The sequence below is a fragment of the Sitophilus oryzae genome, unplaced genomic scaffold (genome assembly GCF_002938485.1).
Source record: "Sitophilus oryzae breed Bouriz unplaced genomic scaffold, Soryzae_2.0 scaffold_1870_pilon_pilon, whole genome shotgun sequence".
Lineage (NCBI taxonomy): Eukaryota > Metazoa > Arthropoda > Insecta > Coleoptera > Curculionidae > Sitophilus > Sitophilus oryzae.
In genome coordinates this window covers 1,032,673-1,057,780 of record NW_022146580.1, presented here as the reverse complement: position 1 = coordinate 1,057,780, position 25,108 = coordinate 1,032,673, and the positions used below count along the sequence as shown (strand labels likewise).

General features: G+C 32.7%; 1 protein-coding gene across 2 annotated transcripts; it reads right to left on the bottom strand.

The window, feature by feature from the left end:
• Window positions 1-4,886: 4,886 nt before the first annotated feature.
• Window positions 4,887-24,461, bottom strand: LOC115883363 (armadillo segment polarity protein). 2 transcript variants are annotated; one of them, XM_030901728.1, is made up of 11 exons: window positions 24,344-24,461; window positions 23,905-23,944; window positions 22,669-22,956; window positions 21,567-22,285; window positions 21,197-21,425; window positions 20,754-20,949; window positions 20,271-20,460; window positions 16,305-16,617; window positions 13,367-13,518; window positions 6,610-6,709; window positions 4,887-5,261 (listed from the first exon to the last, which is right to left on the bottom strand). In XM_030901728.1, the coding sequence occupies exons 2-11, from the start codon at window positions 23,924-23,926 to the stop codon at window positions 5,146-5,148; spliced, it is 2,325 nt and encodes a 774-aa protein (XP_030757588.1). In that variant the 5' UTR covers window positions 23,927-23,944; window positions 24,344-24,461; the 3' UTR covers window positions 4,887-5,145. The 2 variants fall into 2 exon arrangements, with proteins under 2 accessions (XP_030757588.1, XP_030757589.1); XM_030901729.1 differs by having other exon boundaries at window positions 24,298-24,456.
• Between the last annotated feature and the right edge of the window lie 647 nt (window positions 24,462-25,108).

The window sequence follows — 25,108 nt, the reverse complement described above, 5'->3', positions numbered from 1 at the left end:
AAAATTACACCAGCCCACTAGATTCTTTATCAGAAAATGTTTTTTGTCCTGGCATGTAATGCTTTACATTTTATTTTTTAATTTCAAATCGGTGAGCTTTATCAAAAAAAATACAAGAGATAAAAAAGTTTCTAAACAAACTAAACTATCCAAATAAATTTTTTTGCATGTGTTTGATAAGATTTTTCTTTAAATTTCGTTAACAAGAATGATAGGGGTAGTTTATTTCAACCCCTTCCAATCATTTTAAAAAGTGAAAAATTATCAGAAAGTGTGTTTTCATAACAGTAATGCTTCCATAAAATTTTATTAGTCTATCTCTTTTCGTTTTCAAGATAAAAAATAAAAACATTATTTTTCCGCCATCTTTGTACCGCGATATTTCCCTAATGGTTGACTTTTGACCTAACGTTTATGAAGCAAACTACCCTTTATTTTGAACAAGGAATCACCCCCTGAAGTTTTTCGCACTTGTTTTGAAACACCCTGTATTTTTCGTAGTATTTATTCTTGAAACGCTTCAAACATTTTTATGTGAAAAACTTAAATCTAAGGTCTGCCTGAGTTATGATATACTTTCCATTCCTTAACAAGTTGCTATTAAGCAAATAACTTACATTTATTACACATTATTTTAACCAAGAGAATTTAAGAATACTTTGCAGTTTTCCAAATTAATAAGTGATGCGATAATTTATGTGGGGTGTATGTTATTCCAAAATAACATAATATGTAAGGCACTTACATAAAACATGCTTGAAAATCATTCTCAATTTCTTCTCCGTCCTTATACAAGAGCTCTTTCGCTTCCGGAAACAAGTCTACTTTTTTATTTTTAGAGTGCTTTGGTCGCAGATGTGAAAGTAGAGGATCTGAATATATCAATAAGTTGTGCAATATATCTTCAATAGTTTTTTTACGACCACTCTTCCTGGAAAAATTTTGGCGGAACGATCGAAATTCTTTCTTTCTTGATTCAGATGCTTCTTCGGACATTTTGCCGATGGGTATAAATTGAAAACGTTCACAGATATCTGCATCATGAATCAAAAGCATATGAATGCTTGAAGGCATATAATACCAACCGTAAAGGGAAACAAATAGTTCTGCTGTCTCTTTCATGTCACCAAACTACGGTCGAATCAATGGAAAACGTAATTATTGCCGAAGAAATTTATTTTTTTCTTCCAGGTTCGGATCTAGGTGGATGAAATTTATATGTAACAGTATACTAGAAGGTTCACTCTAAGATATTTTGTATATATAACCTTGCGCGAATGTAAGCGTTTTTTGGAAGTCATAATAAACATGTAGAAACTAGACTTGAAAAAAAATTGGGACATTTTTTTCAGGTTTGTTGTTGGTAAAAGACCTCTCTTTACGGAAAAAATTGTTGGAATTGAACAACACAAGGAAACTTCTGAAAATAATAAATTTCATTGTACGAAATTTTTGTACAGATTTGGTAAATTAAGGAAACCATAACTTTAACCCGCCATAACTCCCCGACTAAGAGGTCAACTCAAGAAATATCTCACAAGGTGGAGCTCTGGGATGTCCTTTATCCATCTATATAGAAAACTTGATGAATTAATTGTTTTGTTTTTTGGGCTAATGTCCCGCATTTCCCGATTTCGTTACACTGTGCGGCGTGAAACAGGTAATGATAATTTCTGATTTTTTCCGTTGAAGCGCTGCCGTCGTAATTTGTTGAAATCAACTGAAATGCACCAAGCCTATAAGGATAAATAAAATAAAACACACCTTCACAATTATCAGGAATTTTATTTTAATTCTAGATTATCATGCACATATACTTATTCGGTAAGTTTTGATAAAAAAGAGCTTTTACAACCCTTTTTTCCTATCGATAATAATTCAAATCTACCCTGTTTTTTAAGAATACTTGATTTTTTCTCAATTGAAAAAGTTAAAATTCAAATTAATTCAATACAATGAAATCCAAAAAAGGAATATTTTATAATACATTGTGCGATCGAAGATATAAAACTGAGGATACCACATTTAATTCATTTGAAATCATATTTAATAATAATTGATTAAGTATATACTAGACAAAATAACGATAATGTAATTAATAAATGAGACATAAAGTAATTTGATAATGAACAATATAAGTATTTAAATGAAACAAATTATATAAAATATATACGAATATAAAAGTCTTATTTAAGCTTAAAAGTTACTAAGCTCGTTCAATATTCTCCGCGAACATCAAAAAATCTTATAAATACTGCGTTATCTACTTATCGTAATTATTTCATAATAAAATTCTACTTCTACAAGTCTTGAAAAAAAAAATAAATGCAAGACAAAAAAATAATAATTTATAGAATAATCAACTTTAAATAATTGCCACAATTTGCTGAATCAATGACAGCACACAAATTTGATGTTACTTTTAACATGAGCCACTGGGTATATTAACCTTCCAGTACTCGTATTTTAATACCCCAAACTATTGTTTTACATTGGCGAGGGAATGTCAAAATTACAAGCCATTCATTGTTGCAAACTATAGACATATTCCGCGCCAGGCTGACTGACTGAAATTTAAAGTTGCCATTTATTTATTTATTTCGTTTTGACACTTTAGTTTTGAAGTACAAGTAAATTGTGTTGTGATACTCATATACAGGGTGGCGCACCTCATTCGCCTCGGTTGATTATACGAAAACGGAAAGATGTAGAAACAAAATATTTTGTATGTATATGTGGGGAGACAATGTGCACAATTTAAAATTATTTTGAAATATACAGGGTGTTTCAGAACTAAGATCTATACCAAAGTTATATTTTTTCTTATCGAACACCCGGTATTTTATGTCATTTTTCGATTCTTGGGCCCAAAAAAAGGCATTTATTATAAGGGTTAAATATGTTTAAAATCTTTAGTTTTTGAGATATTTAAAAATATTTAAATTTGCATGCTACAATAGAATAGATTATCAACACCCTGTACATTACTTTTCAGAATTAATTCTTATGCTGAATTTAAAGGTAGAGAAATAAACTTTACTAAAAAATGGGATTGGTTCCTTAAATTTATACAGGGCTATCAAAAGTTGCTGATCTATTTTAATAATTATTATTATTATATTTTATATAAAAACTTTGTTATTTCAAATGTAACACCCTGTATTTTTTTAAATAAATCGAAGCAGATTCAAATGCTCTTTCAAACTATATTAGGGTTTCCTATACCTATCTAGCTCAGATTTTGAATAAAAAGCGATTTTTAAATAAAATTGTAATCAAGATGGCTGGTGTCGCCATGGCAATTTTCTAGTGACAGTTAGTAAAAATTTTCAGAGTCGACATTATTTATAATTTATAACAGTTTACTTAAATTTACTTACAATAGTTTAATAAGTAAGTATATTCATTATTTTATCAAGAAAAAAAAACGTTTCTGCTGGCGGAACGAATAGATATGTTAAGGTGCGTATTCACTATCCGCACGAACGAACGAACGAACGAACGAATATTCGCTAGTGGTATGGACGGGGACCGTACGATAGAAACGCACGAGAAGACCGGAGGCATTTGTTGGCGAACGCCTTTGATGTACCGACTCATGATCAATACAAACCAAAGATCTTAAACATATTTAACCCTTATAATAAATACCTTTTTTTGGGCCCAAGAATCCAAAAATGAAATAAAATACCGGGTATTCCATAAGAAAAAGTATAACTTTGGTGTGGATCTTAGTTCTGAAACACCCTGTATATTTCAAAATAATTTTAAATTGTGCCACATTACCTCCCCACATATACCCATAAAATATTTTGTTTCTACATCTTTCTGTTTTCGTATAATCAACCGAGGCGAATGAGGTGCGCCACCCTGTATACTATAAAATAGTTATTTTTTGTAAACACTTCTGCGTTAAACCTAAACGGACACTACTTGTTAAAAGTTATGTTTACAGTTATGCAAATTCGCCTAGCAAAGAAAAAATGCTTAACGTTTCGGACAGTTCATCTCTTTCCGTCGTCGGAAGCAAAAAAAATACAAAGAATAAAGAAAAAACCTATTTAAAATATTTAAATTCAACTATTCATAAATATAGTTAAGCATTTTTTCTTTGTTAGACAAATTTGTATAACTGTAAACATAACTTCTGACAAGTAGTGTCCGTTTAGGTTTAACGCAGAAGTATGTACAAATAATAACTATTTTATTTTGTAGATTTTCTTGCAGTGCAGTGGCGAAATACCTATATAGGATTTTTTTTTGAGAGATGAATTCGCCACATAGGTATAGAAATTTTTCAAGAAATACTTCTTTTGGATAACGAGGAACGAATAAGATCTACTTAAGTACATTATCTTGAAACATTACATGTACAAAAAAGGTCCAAAACTGGCAAATGAAGGTATTATTTTGGTCCTAGAAATCATGAAATAATGGATTGCCCCAAGTGCACTGAATGCATATATAAAATCCATCAACAATGGCTTAGCAAATCAAGCCAATGCAGTTTCCGAATCCGTAAATTCACACAATTAATATTTAGTTGCAATTTACAAGCTTTTCAATGTCTACATTTTGTCAAAATTTAAATAAACGAGTATGCTTTACATAATTACTCGTATGGCATTTTTTGTTCATGTTTCTCATCAAAAATTAATTTGGGGTATGAAAATACCCCATGCGAGTACTTACATAAAAAAAAGGAGCAGTAACAGAAGGCAGTAAACCTACTACGTTTGGATAGAGCTAATAAAATAAATATAATGTCTCATAAGTTTGAATTAAATTGAAGGTTACAGAAGTGACACATTTAAAATTGTTTACATGTTTCTCAGTATCATTCAAGCTTTTCAAGCTTCAGCAATTCACCAGATACCGATTTTTTACTCTTTCCCTCAATATTGATGCCTGTAGTATATTCTTTTATAACTATATGAGTAAAACAACGAGAAGTGTCACTTCTCCAACCTTTTTTAGTTCGGCTATTGGACAATAGATGGCTCCGCGTTCTAAAACGCGCTCGCATACGGAAGGAATTGATCAATATAAAATCGAATTTATTTTGACCAATTTTCCCAAAGTCGACCTGTAAAATAATTTCGAATTTGACATTGAAATGTCAACGTCAATATTAGAGAAACTATTTTAAAGATCGGTGTCGTACCAAGCCGCGACTTGGTCGTTAGACTCGGGCGGCGCTGGGAGCGCTTCCATGGTATCCATGTCCATGTCCATATTTATTTGTAGTTCGCTAAACAGGGCTGTAAAAACAAAATTATTATAGTTAGAGGAGTTAGATATACGTGAAGGTGGCTAAATTAACCCATAGTTGACAGACAATGTTGCCAATTGTAGCAGAATTGCGGTAAGGTTGCCAGCAGCTGCTACTATAGCTAAACGGTTTGACAATACTGTTGTCACGTCTAGGAAAGTTTCCTTAGATTTAGGAAAAATAGCGATTGTGAGGAAAGAAAAATGATGAAGAGAAATTTTAGAAAAATATTTTTAAACAAATTTTAGTGACAATTGATTGCATTAAAAATTTTACGAAATTTCCTTCATCCACGTGGTTTCTCTCGTTTATAGTTGACATATAAGTTCCCCCTAAAGACAGCGACTATGGTCCTATCTAGTAGTATTATTGACAATATGACATTAGTTACTCTAGATTGTTAGAAGTTGGGGAATTTCTAAGGAATGAGGGGATTCTAGGGAATTTTGAAGTAATGATTTAGGGAATTTGCAAAATTTCATCTGGAAAACCTGAATTAACCAAAAGTTAACTAGGAATTTCACTTAGTTGTTTCAGCAGCGTATATTCTACCGTATGATCGAAAAAAAAACTGCAACCAGTTGGCTGGGAAATGACGATCGATGACATTTCCTATATAAATTTACATATAAAATGACAGCGATCTTCATTCCATAGCCATCGCTGACGCATTTTTTTCCGATCATACGGTATAATTTCTAATAAATACAAAAAAGGCATAGCACAAATTATTTAAAACAACAAAATCTAAATAAAAAAAAGTATGCAATAAAAAAGAAACGCATGCACTAAGCGTACATCCACATTCTAGCCATTTTCCATTTAAACGATCCAAGTAGTTTTTACTACTTTTTTAAATAATAAGTTTTTTTTAAATAATCCAGTTGAGTTTTTAAAAATCCTTTTATACAGTGAACTCCAAAAAATTCACAAACAACTAGGAAATTTTTCTACTTAAATCAATTCATATTCATACTGTGAAAGCTAAGAAAATTGTGATCATTTCAATGGGAATGATATACGCAATCTCTTACTGAGCGAAGTGAGGTTAGAATTCTGTTCAGCCCTGAAAATAGTTAGGTACTACCTTTAAAAAGTTCCTATGTTATAAAGCATAATAATAAAGATGTATTAGATAAAAGATTTTTTTTTATTATTTTGTTGTTGCATAAAGACTTAAAAAGCAAACTAATTTGTTATTGTATTTGTTTCAATAGTTTTTCCCCAAAGGATGTGCAAAATTATCAAAAAATATCTCTCCTTAAATTGGACATCCCTATTTTTTTGGTTAGTTTTTGCGACAATCTTTTTTGCTTTATTTTCGACTTGTATCTTACCTTGTTGCTGTTGATATGGCCTTCCGCCATGACTACTGTGAACGCTAGGCGGGTCCTGGGCGTACATATTATCGTAAGCCTGTTCAGGACTTAACATATCCTAAAATGATCAAAATAAAAACAAAAATCCAACAAAAAAAAACGATAAAATAAAATGTTGTCTATATAAATCAAAATATGTACCAATACAACGAGGGTAGCCTCAAAAATGTCTAAACTCACAATCGCACCTGGTATACCTGTGAACGTGACTTTTTATTCACTGTGAACATAACTAGTTAATGTTTAAGTAAGATTTTGTTAAATTAAAGGAATATTCACGTTGATTATTGATTTGAAATAAATATGCCAGTGTCCTCCAATGAAAATGCGAGTTACTAACCCTAATATTTCTAATTTTAAGCTGGCAATTGAGCTAGATGCTTTACCTAGACCGTTATTCAGAAGCCACAAACCTATCGATGAAAATATGCATGAAAATTCCACACCTGTAATTTTTAACCAATCAAAACGTGTTTTTTTGACAAATCACCATGGCAACGGATAAATTTTAGTGAAACTTTTTTCCTTATGGGCACCCAACAGCGAATTATACTGGAAATTTTTTGACATATATGATTTTTGTTTACATGATAATTTTGATACATTACAATTACAAAGCTGAGTTGTTTTCTATATTCTTTGGACACCTCCTTTCTTCTTAATGGCGAAAATGAAGGACTTGGAATGGACTGAATTAAATGTCTATGTCGAATGAAATATATACAGGGTGTCCCAGAAATAAGTGCAAATATTTTAACTGGTAGTATAGTTCAATCCCAGAAACACGCCTATGAGGTTTTTTTTGCGAAAAAAAAATGTTGAAAATTTAAAATTTTTCTTGACATTTTCCGGGAAATTTGAAAAAACTTTTTAGTGCCACTTGTCTATTCACCTGAGATTTCCCTACGGTGTATCTAAACCTTGCAGTGTTGCAACCTCCTATGTTATCGACATTCTACATAGTTCGGCGGAACATAGTTCTACATTTTTTATAAATTCATAGACAAATTTCTACTCAAAAAATTAGGAATGGTAAATTTAATCTTTTATCAGTGCTCATTATTAATAATTATAGAAAAAAAACACATTAATTATTTTTAGTACTTACCCTTTCAATGAAAACTTAACAAAAACCACCGAAAATTAACTAAAACATTACGTTTATGACGTTTACGAAAATCTTTGTTATGCTGCAAAATAACTTTATTTTGGAATAAATTTAATAAAATGATTCATATTATTCACAATCAGGTCACAAAAAAGAAATTCCTAAAATGTTTATCGTAATTTAGTTTATCGTCAATTCAAGAAAATTAGAAAACAGCCCAACGAATAATCGATTCATTTTTGTTTTGTTTGTTTTCTTTCATGTTTCTGTTTTATTTGAACCACTGTTTTACAAAACACCTTGAAAAGCGCACATTACTTTGAATACCTTTCTGAATGAATAAATGTTGAGAGTCTCTTATCGCCACTTTACGAACTACTTTCAATCTAAGAAAATACATGTTTCACTCAACAATTTTAAATAGGTATTTTGTTTTTTCGCTATTTTTTCGATGTATTTTGACAATTCCATCAACAGCCTAACCGTCAGCCAAGAGCACCGCGTGTGAACTGGTCCTTTGAATCACCGTTAGCCGCGCGGTCGTGGCGGGCTTGCGTCAGACGACGATGTTAAGCAACGTTGCCGTAGTTACAACAATTTCAAATTCAAGACATTCGAAGCAATCAAATTCATATTAAATTTTAAAAATAAAACAGAGAAACATGAAAGGAAACAAACAAAACAAAAATTAATTGATTATTCGTCGGGCTGTTTTCGATGTATTGAAATAACCAATTCATTTGTGTTTTGTTTGTTTCCTTTCATGTTTTTCTGTTTTATTTTTAAAATTTAATATGAATTTGATTGCTTCGAGTGTCTTGAATTTGAAATAGTTGAAACTACGGCAACATCGCATGACGCAAGCTCGACACGGCGGCGCGACAAAGGAGCAGTTACCAGTGATGCGCGGGTCTCTTGCCCGACGCGACGGTCGTGCTGTCGATGGAATTGTCGAAATACATAGAAAAAATAGCGAAAAAACAAAATACGTATTTAAAATTGTTGAGTGAAACATGTATTTTCTTAGATTGAAAGTAGTTCGGAAAGTGGCGGTAAGAGATAATAATTTTCAACATTTATTCATTCAGAAAGGTATTCAAAGTAATGTGTGCTTTTCAAGGGGTTTTGTAAATCAGTGGTTCAAATTGTGATGAGGCCTATATGAAAATAATGTGTTAAAAATGGGGACTGTTATTTTAGTAGTTATTATAATAGCATATACAAGTGTACAATCTACCACCCCTTAAAATATCTGCAGCACAGTGAAGTGTATTTTAGTTAAGTGTATATCGAAAAAGAGAACTGTCACAGTTACATCGATCTGTCATAAGTATCTTTTTTAATGTTGGTTTAAGTTTTTTAATTTAACTTTTTTAACACATTATTAAACATTTAACTTTTAATTTATTTTATGTAATAATATCACAATCTTAAAAATGTAATGCATCTTTGCAAACTCCTCAGGTGTTGTGATTTTATGACTTACTTTTAACATATAAATTTCTTGTCCCTATGGCAACACAGTGCGTCGAATTAACTGAAATCCGGGCTTGATCCGGGTAATTGGATGTAGTTGGCGATATCTGCCGGCGGTTCTCAAAATGTTGCGATTATTTTTTAAATTTTCAAAGTTAAATAACTCGGTTATTTTCAATTTATTTTAAAAATGGTAAAGAGAAAATATGTTTATTTTGACCAGATCTACCACCCCTTAAAATATCTGCACTCATTTCTGGGACACCCTGTATAATATTTAGACACTTTTTATATTATTCACTTTTTTTCATTTAGTACTTTGAATTTTGAGTAGTTTAGATGCAAATATTCGTGAACAATCCGAAACAAATTTTCTTTCTTCAAGTAGGAGCCACAATCCTCTATTAATACAGGTAAACAAGTCATCGCACGATGATTGATCATTACATCAGACAATTTCACGCATATTTTGCATGTAGTATGATTTTCAAACCGATTCATTTTTAAAACAAAGAATTTTGTTGGTTTTTCAAGCTGCCACAATATTCTTTATTACCAAGGATACTATAGAGATAAGAATAGTTCGATTCCTATCTTCCTGCACTGTCAGTTTTTTTACGTCATCTACTGACCGAGTTGAAGTTGGCGCTAAAGATTTTAGACAGTCACAGTTATTTTTGCATTTGACGGACGAGCGCACAGTGCGTTGGAAGATACATTTAGCGGGACAAAAGCGTTTGGTTAGAAATAAGCCAAAAAATGTGTACTGATAAGAATATATAGTAGACATTCCAATTGATACAAAAATGCATGAATATTCTTTGTATTTCGATACATTTTTATCAACCAAATTTGGTCGTTTTCTGCTCAGCAAGGCAGAGATCATACGAAAACAAAATATTTACAAGTGCTTATACATTTTATTAGAAAGCCAAATTATGTTGAAGATTGCCAAAGGTATGTACTACTTTTCTACTGTACGTATATTATTTGTTAAAATCCTTCGTGTCTTTGTTCTGCAGATATCAAACTTTCACTTTTTTTTCAAATATCGATATATTGAATGATGTAAATCTTTTGAGTGACCAATAGTTACCAACATAGGTAGTTACAGTCACAGGGAGTTCAAGCTTAACAAGTGAATGCCCAAAAAAATTCATTTCAATCGGATAGTATAAAAACAAAACAACTCCATCAAAAGGCACTGAGTTTAAAAAATTGTCTTAGATACTTACTATATATGAATTTACAATTACCGTTAGTGTTAAAATTAAAATTAAAATATCTATCTTATTTATTATTTTCAAAATAAAATATATTTTTTTAAAATAAATTATAGAGGGTGTCACAAGATTACAAATTAATTAAAAAAAAACTGCTAAAGAGTTTTTTGATATCATAATTTTATGTATTTGGCAATAGTTTACAATACGGTTTTTGTGTGTCATGTACGAATAATATCATAGTTTTATTATCTTGTATTTATTTATTAATAAATAAATAAATTTAACCATATAGTTGCTATATATTAGACCATTTGCTACGTTCTTAGATTTTAAGTCCCAAACATTGCTCTTGAGATTTTGTCCCGCTAGAATAGCCATCCGCCGCACTGTGGAGCGCTGGTCAGCGCGTGACGTAGCATTCCACGGCGACGACGACAGCGGCGATTTGTCGCGATCGAACAGTCCTTTAGAATATATACAGTCCTTGCTTTATTACAACAAAACGCGAGTTTTTCTGATATTTTGAACTGTCAAAATACGATGATCACAGCCTTTTATGATTGACGCTTGCTGACGCTGCGCGTTGGTTATGAATTCCATACCAATAAAGCGTTTATGAAAAGTTAATAAAAATGCAAAAAAGCAATTTTCTACCACTTGTAGTTACTCAAAACTTATGTAAAATTAAAGAATATATTGTGTTGTATCTTGAGATGGTATTTTCGTGCAACTACAACAAGTAGTCAACAATTTAAAGGTCTAAATTGCTGCCACAACTGTGACGCGCTGTAAATCTGTTCATGCAGCGTTCCGAAAAACCTTTTAAATTATGATTTTTTACCACTTGTAGTAAGCCCAAGTAACTATAAAATGAAAGAATATAATATTTTAGGTCCTAAAATGGCACTTTTGAGCTACTACAATCAGTAGAAATCAATAGTTTATAGTAACTAAATAATCAAGTCGACCAAAAATCGAAAAATACATTTTAATTATTTGATTTTCAAACACAATTTGGTGTGGAATTTTCTTACCGAATGCCACACGAGGTCAAATTAAATCCTTTAAATTTTTTTACCTCTAGTGGTATTACTAGTGAAAATTTACTTCCTAGCACACAACTAGAGAACATTGGTGCACAGGTGCAGTCTCAAGTTTATTATAGTGATTTTCTTAGCCGCGTATGGCACACATCGTTGCCCAGAGCGAGTTAAATTGCCTGACAAAAGAGTAGATCTACCCCAAATGGGGTAGCTGTGGCAACACCGCTGCTACCACTTTTCCTGATGCTAGCTCGTGTATCACGGGTAGGGACTGCAATATCGCACCAAAATCTCAATCCCGCAAACCTGCGGGATTAAAGCAATCAATCCCGCGGATCCGCAAAATTGCGGGATCGTAAACAATAAATGATTTTCTTTTCTCTCTCCGCCTTTTGGGATGCGGTTTGGACCAGGTTTTAGACGCATCTATTGTGATTAAGATGCTATGTGATTTTCGAAAATATATTTAGCGAATTCTCGTATACAGGGTGTTTTATAATAGTGTACAAATTTGGTAAAGAATCTTTTTTACCGAAAATTTACAATTTTTGAAAAATCGAAATGTTAAGTATGTACGACTAATGTAATTTCAATAACTGTATTGAAATTAGAAAAAACAATTTGGTGTTTTTTTTAAATTTTTTGTTTTAAGGAAAATACGATTTTTTTTCGAAAAATATGCATTTATAGTCATACATTTGGTCCTAAATGGTGCAAAAGGCATTGTACAGTTTGCATAGGCCCACAATATATTGATATAGCGTGTATTTTAAACTATCTGTACAGAAATTTGGACCGATGTATACAGGGTGTTAAATTAAATAAACTTAAATTAAAATAAACTTAAATTTTATTATAATTTATCTACTTATTTTATAAATAAAAATATTATTCTGATGTTGAAGTTTTTTTTAACTTGTGTTAGTTATCTGCTTTCAGATACACTCATATCAATAATTTTTTGGCATAATGTACAAAGCTTTTTGTACCATTTAGGACCATCGTATAAAAAACGTCGTATTTTCCTTAAAACAAAAAAAAAATAAAAACCCCATCAAATTGTTTTTTTCTAATTTCAATACAGATTAGTCGTACTTGATAAAAATTTCGATTTTTTAAAAATTGTAAATTTGCGGTAAAAAGATTCTTGACCAAATTTTCACTCTTATAAAACACCCTGTATACGAAAATTCGGTAAATATATTTTCATATTTTCGAAAACCACATAGTATCTTAATCACAATAGATGCATCTAAAACCTGGTCCAAACCGCATCCCAAAATCTTTTTCAGTTCAAGAGATATTCAACTTTAAATTTACCCTAAAATTTTGCTTGTCCCGATAATTATGTTCGGCAGTTTATTTGACGTAATTGTCCACAAGTACTAGTTAAACGCTTTTCTTCACTTAGGTACGCCAGAAAGAAATCTAACAATTAACCTATTTGTTTCAGTTATTTTTAATGGCCAAGCTGTAAGGGGAATCCCCCGGTGTCGATCCCGCAGATCCCGCACGGTAAATCCCGCGGAATCACAGAGGGATCCCGCATTATTGCATTCCCTAATCACGGGCTTGAATTTTTACTCCCAACGCGCGTAAAGAAGTTACACTTTAAAAATGTGTATCATTGCGAGGTCAGAAACTCTTCACACCACCCTCGTATCTATCAAATAAAAAAATACAGGCAAATAAAATAAACAGCACTAACAAAAAAACTGACAAAATATACATATATACTCTAAAAAAAGTTAAAAAATACATATTATGTACTTTTACCTGACTTTATTTGATCTGGATTGGCCCCACTAAGATATACATTTAATTTATGGAAAAAAATCTGGATTTTTCGAGGATTTACTTACCTGGAAATCGGTACCCATACCCAGATCAGGGTTCCAGAGGTTCTCTTCGCGGAACAGAGAGCTGGACAGTTCCATGGACAGACGTTTCTTGTATTCCTGAGGCTTATCCTCGGACATACGGAACAAAACTGCAGCCGCGTAAGTAGCCACGCCTAAAATTAAAAAGATATATTTTTTTCAATCACAAAACGTCACAAAAATTAATACTTTTGTGACGTGATCCTAAGCACAAAACGGTAAATAGAAAAGATGTCTCTTTTGACCAGATCTACCACCCCTTAAAATACTTGCATTTATTCCTGAGACACCTTGTATGTCTAAGGTAATCTCTAGAATAAAAATAAGATATAGTCTATAAAATTAATAACTTTGAATTTTGACCGTTATTTCTTACCAACATGGCAAATATAAAACCCCTCTGTCAAAAAAGTTACTGATATTCTTTAAATTAAGTGCCGGAATGAATCAGATTGGTAATTCTTTTTACTTTCGTGAAATAGAAAAGGAAAATAATAAAACAAGTGACAGTTCTTCCCCTTCTTGCAAAAATCAACACGAAATGTCATAATTGTCAAAAGTAAAATGTCATCAGCTTTTGACATTTCTAAATATCAGACCAATGCCGTCTCTAATAGTACAGCGTCGGAGCGAGATTTATGACGTCACGCTAGTTAGATACTACAGGTTAATAAATATGTTGTAGAATACATGGAAAACATAATTATTCCTCGTATTTTTTGTTATATTAAAACGTTTTTTTTAACCAAAAAAAAAAATAATGAAAAACCAAATGAAAACTTAATCAGCGTTTCTCCCAAACCTAAATCCCAAGAAAATCAAAAATTTTAGAATAATTTTACATATAAAATGACAGCGATCTTTATTTCATAGCCATCGCTGACGCCTTTTTTCTATGATCTTTTATTATTTGCAAATATAATTTTTCGAACATTGATACTTTCAAAATATACATATAAATTTTGTGAATGCAAATAATAATCCATCACTATTAGTGGATATTGAATATTTTTTGTTAAATTATATCGATTTTCAAACCCCAAAATTTAAAATATATTTTACATTTTACCCATTATCTTATCTACCTATTCATTATTTGTATATTATAAAACATTCGCTGCATTTGTATGGTTCATATTTTATTTGCCAAAAAAGTATTTATTACTATAAATAGGTATATACAGGGTGTTTCAAAACAAATGCGAAAAACTTCAGGGGGTGATTCCTTGTTCAAAATAAAGGGTAGTTTGCTTCCTAAACGTTGGGTCAAAAGTCAACCGTTAGGGAGATATTGCGGTACAAAGATGGCGGAAAAATAATGTTTTTATTTTTTATCTTGAAAACGAAAAGAGACAGACTAATAAAATTTTATGGAAGCATTACTGTTATGAAAACACACTTTCTGGTAATTTTTTCACTTTTTTAAAATGAGTGGAAGGGGTTGAAATTGTCTACTCTCATTCTTGTTAACGAAATTTAAGAAAAATCTTATCAAACATGCAAAAAAAATAATTTGGATAGTTTAGTATGTTTAGAAACTTTTTATCTCTTGTATTTTTTGATAAAAATCACCGATTTGAAATTAAAAATAAAATGTAAAGCATTACATGTCAGGACAAAAAATATTTTCTGATAAAGAATCTAGTGGGCTGCTGTAATTTTTTTAGGAAAAAATCTAGTCGGCCGCTGTTACTTTTTAGGATGTTCCTAATATTATTTTATTTAACATTACTCTACTGCAATACGTTATTATCTAGATGATTATTATTATCGTTATTATCACTAGAGTCTTAATCTAAAAATGTTTTTTGTCCTGACATGTAATGCTTTACATTTTATTTTTTAATTTCCAATCGGTAAGTTTTATCAAAAAAACACAAGAGGTAAAAAAGTTTCTAAACAAACTAGACTATCCAAATTAAAGCATTTGCATGTGTTTGATAAGATTTTTCTTTAAATTTCGTTAACAAGAATGATAGGGGTAGTTTATTTCAACCCCTTCCACTAATTTTAAAAAAGTAAAAAAATTACCTGAAAGTGTGTTTTCATAACAGTAATGCTTCCATAAAATTTCATTAGTCTATCTCTTTTCGTTTTCAAGATAAAAAATAAAAACATTATTTTTCCGCCATCTTTGTACCGCGATATCTCCCTATGGTTGACTTTTGACCCAACGTTTTATAAAGCAAACTACCCTTTATTTTGAACAAGGAATCACCCCCTAAAGTTTTTTCGCATTTGTTTTGAAACACCCTGTATATAATATATATATATATATATATATATATATATATATATATATATATATATATATATATATATATATATATATATATATATATATATATATATATATATACATTGTATTTATTAACTGTATATTATGTATATATTTCATGGAAACTATATCATTTTCAAAATACAAAGAAAAAAAGGCATTGCGTCAGCATGGCCGCAAGTTGCTAACCTAATAAAATTAACACTAGAAAAGTCCGCGGGAACTGTCAAATTCAAAGTTATTCGTTTCACAGACTATAAAAAATGCTTATCGCGAATATTTGTTGGATTAGTAATCGGGCGTAGACGCGATTACTGACGTTTTCTCGCAATAAAAAAATTGACACCTTAACGGGATGCTTATAATTCCATTTCAGATGCTCAGAAACAAATTTAATGATTTTATCTAGTTATCTTTTCGAAAAAAGTCTTTTAAAAATAAGCGGGTTTCGATCGTGATTTTACTTTACTTAATAGCGAAAGGCGTACCGGAGAAATCTGGCAACGCCGCAACAGCACACCGTCGCATTACTCTCACTCCGACTTAATAAGATCCCTATGCGATTTACTTCGACACATGTAAATACTGACCCAAAAGTAACAGTTGCCAGCACTGTATGCACGCCACTAGCTGTGTCCCTACCTTCGTTCCTCGAATGCAACAATTCCGTCAAAGGAGCAGTGGCGCCCTCTTGCTCGATCATATCCGCTCCTTCCTTGTCGGCGGCCAGTTCGCACAACACGCCCGCCGCCACGCGCTGGATGTTCTCGATGTCGTTGAAGAGCAGCTGCACGAAGATGGGGATGACGCGCTGTTGCCGGATCTGTTCGCGGTTGTTCCACTCGCGGGCTAGGATGTGCAAGGCGCCAACGGTGCCCTCTATGATCTCCTCCATTCGGACACCGTCGGCGTATGTACCTGGGGGTTGGCTGCCTCCGCTGGTCAAGCTGGCTCGCTGAAAAAACAGGGTTTATTTTCAAATTTTCTATGGCATTTGCCGTACTGTGTGAACAAGTCAAAGTGAAGTTCTTTATTTCATTGTATGTATTTGAAAATTATATAAATTCAAAACCCGACAGGCCAAACCATTTTCAAAATTGAGCTTCGCTATCAAATTTCATTTTTGCGAAGGTCCACCTATTTAAAAATAAAAATATTTCTTTAAATTCAAAACATTCAGTTTTAAGACACCGTGTATATGTTACAGTAAAAGTTGGAAATCAGTGATTGTTAACAATTACTAGTGAAAGCTCACATTCACTGATCTGAAGACTACGCTAGTAAAAGTTCAATAGCTATTTTTGAAACCAACTTTTACTAGTGAATGCTAGCATTCCCTGGACGTTAGCAGTGAATTTGAAAGATTAAGTTAGCGCGGTTGCCACATGTTGTAAAATACAAGGATTAACAAGGATAAGTTAAATAATAAACAATATAAGGATAACATTAAATTAGGATAAACGTTGGCAACGTTGATAGACGGCAATCTGGCGTAAATTCACTTTGTTTTTTGTGGTTATGTATAATTGTTTTGCTATCGTTGTAAAAAGTGCTAGCCGGTATTTTCTCTATTGAAGAAAATTTCTGTAAAAAATTAAGGTAAACTAGGTACTCGCAAGAATGTAATAGTGCTTGTTTTTCATTTTTGCCATATAATGAAGTCATAGCAAAAGTTAAGCGTGTAAGAGAAAAAGATATGAAGGAACCTAGTGACTATGAACGTTTTGATGACAAAATATATACAGAATTTTGATATGCTTGAAGTAGCGGGTTTGAAAAAACGAATAACTTATGTTTTCCCTTTTAATATTTGGAAGGTTATGTCGTTATTTTCTACAATTTTTAATAAACATACTAAAGAAGTAAATCTCTTTAAAATACCACATTCACTGGTCCAATACATAATGGGCTCTTTCACAAAAAATAAAATACCCAATTCAAGGACAAAATCTGAAATAGAAGACTATTTTCAGTATATTTATCCAAAAAAAATAGTTCCACGATATTGAATAATTTTTTATAGGCCTTCAAAATTGCTTTGATTTGAAATAATTTTAAAGCGCCAATTGATGACGTATGAAAAATACACCCAATCACATTGAAGAACCGTACTCGTGCGCCAGCCAACAACTGGCAACATTGCGATTTGATTTGACCAGCACCACCTCAACTCAAGGCCAATCAACATGATGTGGGCAAGGCAAATATGGCGGCGAAGGCAGCGCATTATTAAATTGTTTACCTTTAACCTGAAAAGCCGGTAGTGGGTTCTCGTTCCAATTGCATACCAGAAATAATTAATTATCTCTAGTTTGTTGTACTTCTGCAACACGTTTGTTTAGTTCTTAGTGTTCAGTGCATGGTGTGATCAGAAAATTGTGACAAAATAACACACAGTGTAATAAAAATCCAAATAGACATTCCACATAGAGAACTTCAAACCTTTGTACTTGTCATACTTCTCTATTATAAATTATTTTAAGGTAAGAACTAGAATTATTTATCAAGATATTACATCTAAATGAGTAAAAAGCCTTCGCCGCCAGTCTGCATAGTACTTTATAATGGTTACTTATAATAATCAAAAGATAGGTATTAAAGGGTTAACATTTTATTGTAGCATGCCTTTTGCATGCTCTGTTCCAAATTGTCACGGGAATTATAGAGGGGATTCCAAGGTTTCTGCTTTTATATTCCCCAAAAATGACGAGCTTCGTAAAAAATGGTTAACAGCTATTCAAAGAGATAATTTCACTCCTACTAGTAGTTCTCGGGTAAAAAGTGTATCAAATATGCCTCAAAAAGGTCAAAAGCCAAAGCCTCTGTTACCCTAGTGAGGATGTAGTTATGGCTACTGCTTACACTTACCTCACTATAAGTAAAATATTGGAAGAAGAATCAAGCTTTTTACATCAAAAAGATCACAGAAAGATACTGACAACATTGACATTTGAAAATATAAATGGCCTAGATGTAAGTCTTTTTTTAGGTCACAATTGTCCCTCACATACGTCAGAATTTATTATTAAATCCATCTTGTTCAGAATATCCAATATTTTATTGAAGAACTACGCAAAAAAAAGGAATGACGTCTTTACCACAAAGACAATGCCCTATGTAAAGAGAAAGAGTAAAGAAAACTAAGCTAAGCGTAAGTTTTACTTACGAACCCCCAAAAAGGTATTTAGTTTTTTTTTCTATATAAAATCTAGACACACATATTATATTTTTTATTTATCCTCACCTATTATAGCTTAAATTTATTTCCATTTGTGTAATGCTGCAAAACATAGAAAAATATTCCATATTTTTTGACCCAAGCCAGTGTAGTTTATAATTCGAAGAGCATTTACCAAGGCTTTTACTAAGACAAGTAACTTCCTATACTGTCCATAATAGTATATATTTATCAAACGTTCAGTAAATTCTAAACTATGGTAGGTAAGTGTTTGCATTTGAATATTTAGTTTATATTGCTTTTTCTGTCATATATTTTTGGTTATTTCTTTTTCCGATGATTTTGAACACCCTATATATGCTACTTCAAGTTTGAATATTTTAACACTACCTATTTTCTGAGAAAGCAGACCTTTTTATAAAAATTAACTAACTGATGTTTTCATAAAAGTAATAATACAAAAAATTCCATACTTATGTGGAGAACTTTAGACTCCCTGTATATTAAAAAATTAGTGAAATATTACGTAATCTAACCCGACATTTGTGTGAAAAATGTCTATTTGGAAATAAACAGGTTTTAAAATACGCGCCAAATAAAGCACTTCTATCACCGCCATATTGGAAAGGTTGAATTGCCTTGTGTGGAGGTGGTGGTGGGTCAGCATGGTGGCCCGGCCGCGGCCGTGTTGTCGCTTTTAAACATGCCAGGTGTGACGTATTAAAAATAAAGTGAGGATTTTTATTCTGGGCTTTTTGTTTTTATTTATTTTCTTAAGAACGACTTCAAATTTTTTCGAAAGTGAGATAGCAAAAAATTCTAGAATTAATTGCTTTATTCAATTATGCTAAAAAAATATAGCGAAAGAGCCCATTGCTGGCATTTCCTAGTGAATGTTAACAATCACTGAATTTCCCACTTTCACTGTAACATATATATAAATCCTTATTTATTTTTAATATATTATTCGCAAACTGGGAGAGGGAAATCAGACAACGAACTGAGATGATAGGTGTTAGGTAATAGCTCCTAGACTACCGTTTAAGACACAAATGATGTTATTTTGGTTTGTAAGTTTTTGTTATTATTTATGTCTGTTCCCAGAAGAATCTGACTAGTCAGCACGTTTCTCATTGGTTAAAATGCGTAGAAACCTGATTGTTAGTCAGGTTTTTACGCATTTCAACCAATAAGAAACGCGCTGACTAGTCAGAGATTCTTCTGGGAACAGACCTTATGACTATTCCAGGCAGAGAACGGCACTCCTTTCATTTCATTTAATAGAATTAGTAGGACTACTTACAAATTTAACCTTTGATTTAAATAACCTATTTTCCTCAAATTTCCCTAATATTGTTTCTGTCGAGCGCATCCAAGCCAGAATAAAACTATTTAATTCAAACTGTTATTGTAAAAATACTACTACTTACTCTTTGGGTATCTTGGTAAGCCCTCATCAGCAACTGCACCAAATAATTGATGGCGCACGATTCACGAAGAGGCAAGAAATTGTCAGGACATAAAGCTAGGTTCCTGATCAGTCCAATGACTGCCTTGACCAAAGGCCAGCGAGACGGGGGGTTCAGCAATCTTACGATTACAGGGATACCACCAACAACTCTGTAAAAAATTTAATAGATTGTTTAAGCATTTATAAAACACCAATCAACAAAAAATGGTAAAATAAAGGTTGACAATTGTAACATTGCAAACTGTAAAGACAGTTCTATACTAAGGGGCAGGATGGAAAATATGTTGGCGGACAAGCCAGTGAAGTTAAGACACAGAAAACTGTTGTGTCGTTAAATAAACGTATTGGAATAACTTCAAAAAATGTCACAAATGATGGAGTAACAAAAATATAATGTCATTTATCTAGAGAATAAGATATGAGGAATATTTTAATCACCTACCTGACTTGATTTTGTGTGCGAAGTTCTGATTTATCGTGTCTCGATGTCAAATGTCTGAGAGCGCATATGGCGGGTTCTGTGATTTCTTCGTGATCTCCAGCGTTCACGATGGTCCTCACCAACGCGGAAATGCCATCATACTGACAAACAGTCTCTTTGTTAAACTGATTGTTACAAGTCAGATTCGATAAAATTCCTGCAAATTAATATCAAAAAGCTGGTTAAATATTGTTCAAAATCCGGTGTCATTCTACTAAAAAGGTTGCCTGATAACTATAGAACACTGTATTATAACCACGATTAAAAAAAAAGGTTTTAAAAAAACATGTTTTTTTCTTGTGTTTTAAAACAGTTTTCAAAGACAGGTTTATAATTAAAACTTACAGTTACCAAAAAACTTTTTTAGTTTAATGACAACAAAATAATATCTCAATGACATTTACCTGCAGCACAAGTGACTACATTGCCATCTGGCGATGACAAGACTTGTACCAAGGATGACAGGAGAGTGTCCAGTCCGTTGACTTTTGTAGCAGCGTCAGACAAATTCCTTAAAGTCCACAGGCAGTTTTGGACCAATCTCTGACTTCCACTGCCCAAGTGCATGGCTAGGGCTTGCATACCGCCCGCTTCAACTATAGCTGGTTTGTTGCTAGAGCAAACTGACAAAACCTGGACAAAACAAAATGTCAACTTATCAAACCTGGTCCCTGATACAGGAGAATAGAAAACCCCAGAAAACACACAAAAATGGGACACCCTGTACATTATGTAAAAAATTAAAATAAATTTCAAAGTAATTTAAAAACATACCTTCAAAACTCTTGAAGTGGTCCACAACAGCTTCTCGTAATTGTAAGACCTCATTATCCTGACCAGCTCAATGGGTCCTTGCGAAGCCAGAATAATTAGCTTGCTTTCCTGATTGCCAAACGCCAAAATCTGCAAACAGTCGGTGACAATAGCCAAAAACTTGGTGTTGTTCCTCTGTAACAAGGCCACCATCTTCTGTAACCCTCCAGCCAGACGCACGGCCATCTTGGAACCTTCCTGGTGCAACAAGAGGTTATGCAATGTGGTTATTGCATAGAATAACACACTTTCTACGGGTGAACTTAGTAGCTTCACCAAAGCTGGTATACCACCGCTTTTGAATATAGCCAGCAACCCTTGCCGGTGATGGGACAACTTATGCAAGGTACCAACTGCACCCTTCGTGGTCTCCAAGTCATTTGAATTGGATATAGCTCGAACCAAAGCTGCTACCATTTGAGGACTGTTCATTATAGCATGCCTGGAAGCCTCCTTTTTGGACAATTGGTGGACCATCATGGCCGCTTGGGATACCACCACTTGGTCTTCGTCGTTTAGGAGTTTGATCAACTCGGGGATAGCTCTGGTGGCTAGTTCGGCATCGTCTTGGTAGTTAATTAGATTGACCACGGCATGTCTCAGCATTTGGCTGGGTTCCGCCAATCGTTGGACTGCTGTTTGGGTCTGAGGGTCAAATTGAGTTGATGGTATTTCGATACCTAATTGGAGATAGGAAATAAAAAAAAGAACAAATAATAAAGACTGTTCTGTAGAACACCAGGGCTATGGCAATTACAATATACAGGGTCGGGCAATAGTGCGTCGGTCATCTATTATAGCTCCTAGAATAAAAAACTTGTTTAAGTGCTTAAGTTTTTTTTTATTCTAGGAGCTACAGATGCCCGACACACTATTGCCGGACCCTGTATATTGAAAAAACTGGTAGGGTTAGATCAGAAAAAAATATACATGTAAATTTTATTTTTAAAAAAGTATGGATTTGTAACTAAAACAAAAAAATTCTTTATACCGTTTTTTTTTCTTTATCAAAACCCTTATAACTATTTTTATATTTAAAAAACAACCTAGACCTATCTCTTACCTTCTTCAAGAGTTTCTGGAAACATGGCAGCCCTCACCCTGTGCGACCTAGTCTGCGTCAGCTGGCTGTTCATCTCGTCGACCTGATCCTGGGTAAAACCCGGGTAACCTCCTTGGTCTAGGTCGAAGAGATCCTCGGAAAGGTCCTCCTTTCCGCTCAGGGAAGGTACCTGGGTTTGGGCGCCCGAATGGATACCAGAATCGCCCATGTAGTTGTTCTGCTGCCAGGACATGACAGCCGGGTCTTTGGAGTTGGACTTGGGCATGTCGGAGGCGTTTTGATACGACACTAGAGGAAAATAATGTTAATTATTAACTAATTAATATTGTATTGTGTACTAATTGCCAATTAATTTTTATTGACGGAATGTATCGCCTAATTTTTTTACGAAAACGGTAGTAGACCGAGCTTGGAGAACAGTGCAGTCGTTATCGGTAAAATAGTTGCGTGATTTTATTAATTTTTTATTGTTTTTCTCCTCAATTTTTTAATTTTTATAAAAATTGTGTCGCATTTGCACAGAAGAACGATGAAAGTAATAAAACCGATTAGGTATTTTTGAAATTTCTGTTTTTTCTTATTTTTTAAATTTTTATAAAAAAAAAACATTTATGTAGAAAAACATTGAAAAAATAAACTGATTGAAAACGCGAAGAAAAACGAAAAAAAAAGAGCCATCAAAACATGCTTACATATGTTTTAATTGCAGAAGAAATTAATATCAGAAGAAAATCATCTAAAACAAGTTTGTTGACAACGTCGCAAATTGTCTGCGGAGGCCATAGAGGTTAAAATAAAGCGGAGGCCGTCGATTAACTGTCAACAGTGTCAATCGAAGAAGTCAATGGCTGCCTGGCTTGGAATGTGGTAAATACATAATATTTTTTAATTTTTATGTTTACAAAAAAGTTTTATTAAATTTTTGTGCTTAAATTAGGTCAAACCACGTCTATATAAGGTAATAAAGTGCTAATATCTGATGTTTTTACTGAAACTGTATAGAAAATCTAACAAATTTAATTGTCCATAATATTGATTGCACCCACACTATAAAACACAAGAAAATGGGACACCCTGTACACTTAATCTAATAATATTAATAAGAAACTTTTAATGCATAGACTGTGGGAAAAGCAACGTTTGTTAATTATAAACAAGTTATTAGTATTTATATAAATAGAGTATTATATATTATATGGGCATTCTTTAATAGTAAATATAAAAATTTTGACTTACTTGATCGGCTTTGGTAACTCATATCGGGTGTTTGTCACACCTAGAAAAAATACAAGAGAAATTCCTTAATTCTGAGAAACTTTTATTACTCATCTAGGTAGATGTTTGGATAATCTTGGGTGACAAATTGATTACGAAATTCTTCTCTACCTAACCCGGAAACAACAGTTCATTTCCTCAATTTAAAAGGTGGACGTAGACATGCCGGCCGCAACAAACACAGATATTACAATTACACACAAACAAACTACGAAAACAGAATCACAGAAACAAAGAAATAAGGAAACGTCCATTTTGAGACCGAACTTTCATACACACACACTAGATAGTAGACGACAAATCGATGTTGTTTTGAACTAGTTTGACTGATTACAGGCTAAATTTAGACTTTACCTGTCGGATTTTCATGCTAATTTAAAGTAGAGAGCTTGGATATTACCTTTTACCAGAAAATTACCGCACTTTCCTCGGTTTGGGATGGAAATCTGCCACTTTTTTATTTGATTTTTCAAGCAACAACACCGCACCCGTGTACAAACTTTTCAATTTCGGGCTTGCGCGACTTGACAGCGATTTACATTCCTCGCAACGTTGCCGGGTTTTGTCAACTAGTCTATTTTAAAATTCATTGATTTTTTATTTTTAACTGTAAATTAATATAGATCATCTCAAAATACCGTATAATGGAAAAAAAAACAGCGCCTGGTTGGCTTGGAAATAACGATCGATGACATTCCTCATATAATTTTCCATATAAAGTGACAACCATAGGTGACAACGATCTTCTTTTCATAGCGATCGCTGATATCTTTTTTTTCGATCATAGGGTAGCTTAAAAGCATTTTTATCATAAGAAATAACCCAAGGATATAATACTTAATTGATAGTTAATAATATTTGACATTAGTTCTCAAGTTAGCATTTAGAGATGTATAAAATGAGATTATATCAAAAGTCTGGAAATTACAAAATTTTTGCTTAACATTTCAATTCAATTTATGTACATTATGTATTACGATTATTGAATCTATGTATACTTGTATACTTAAATTTACTAGTAGCTAATAGGCATTTAAAACTCATTATAACAGTATCACAGTTTCGGCAGAATGGCATCATTAAATGAAACTTAACATATCGAAATTATAATTAAATCAAATTGTTTAAGTGATATTTTCAAAAGGCAATACCTCAAAAACGGTTG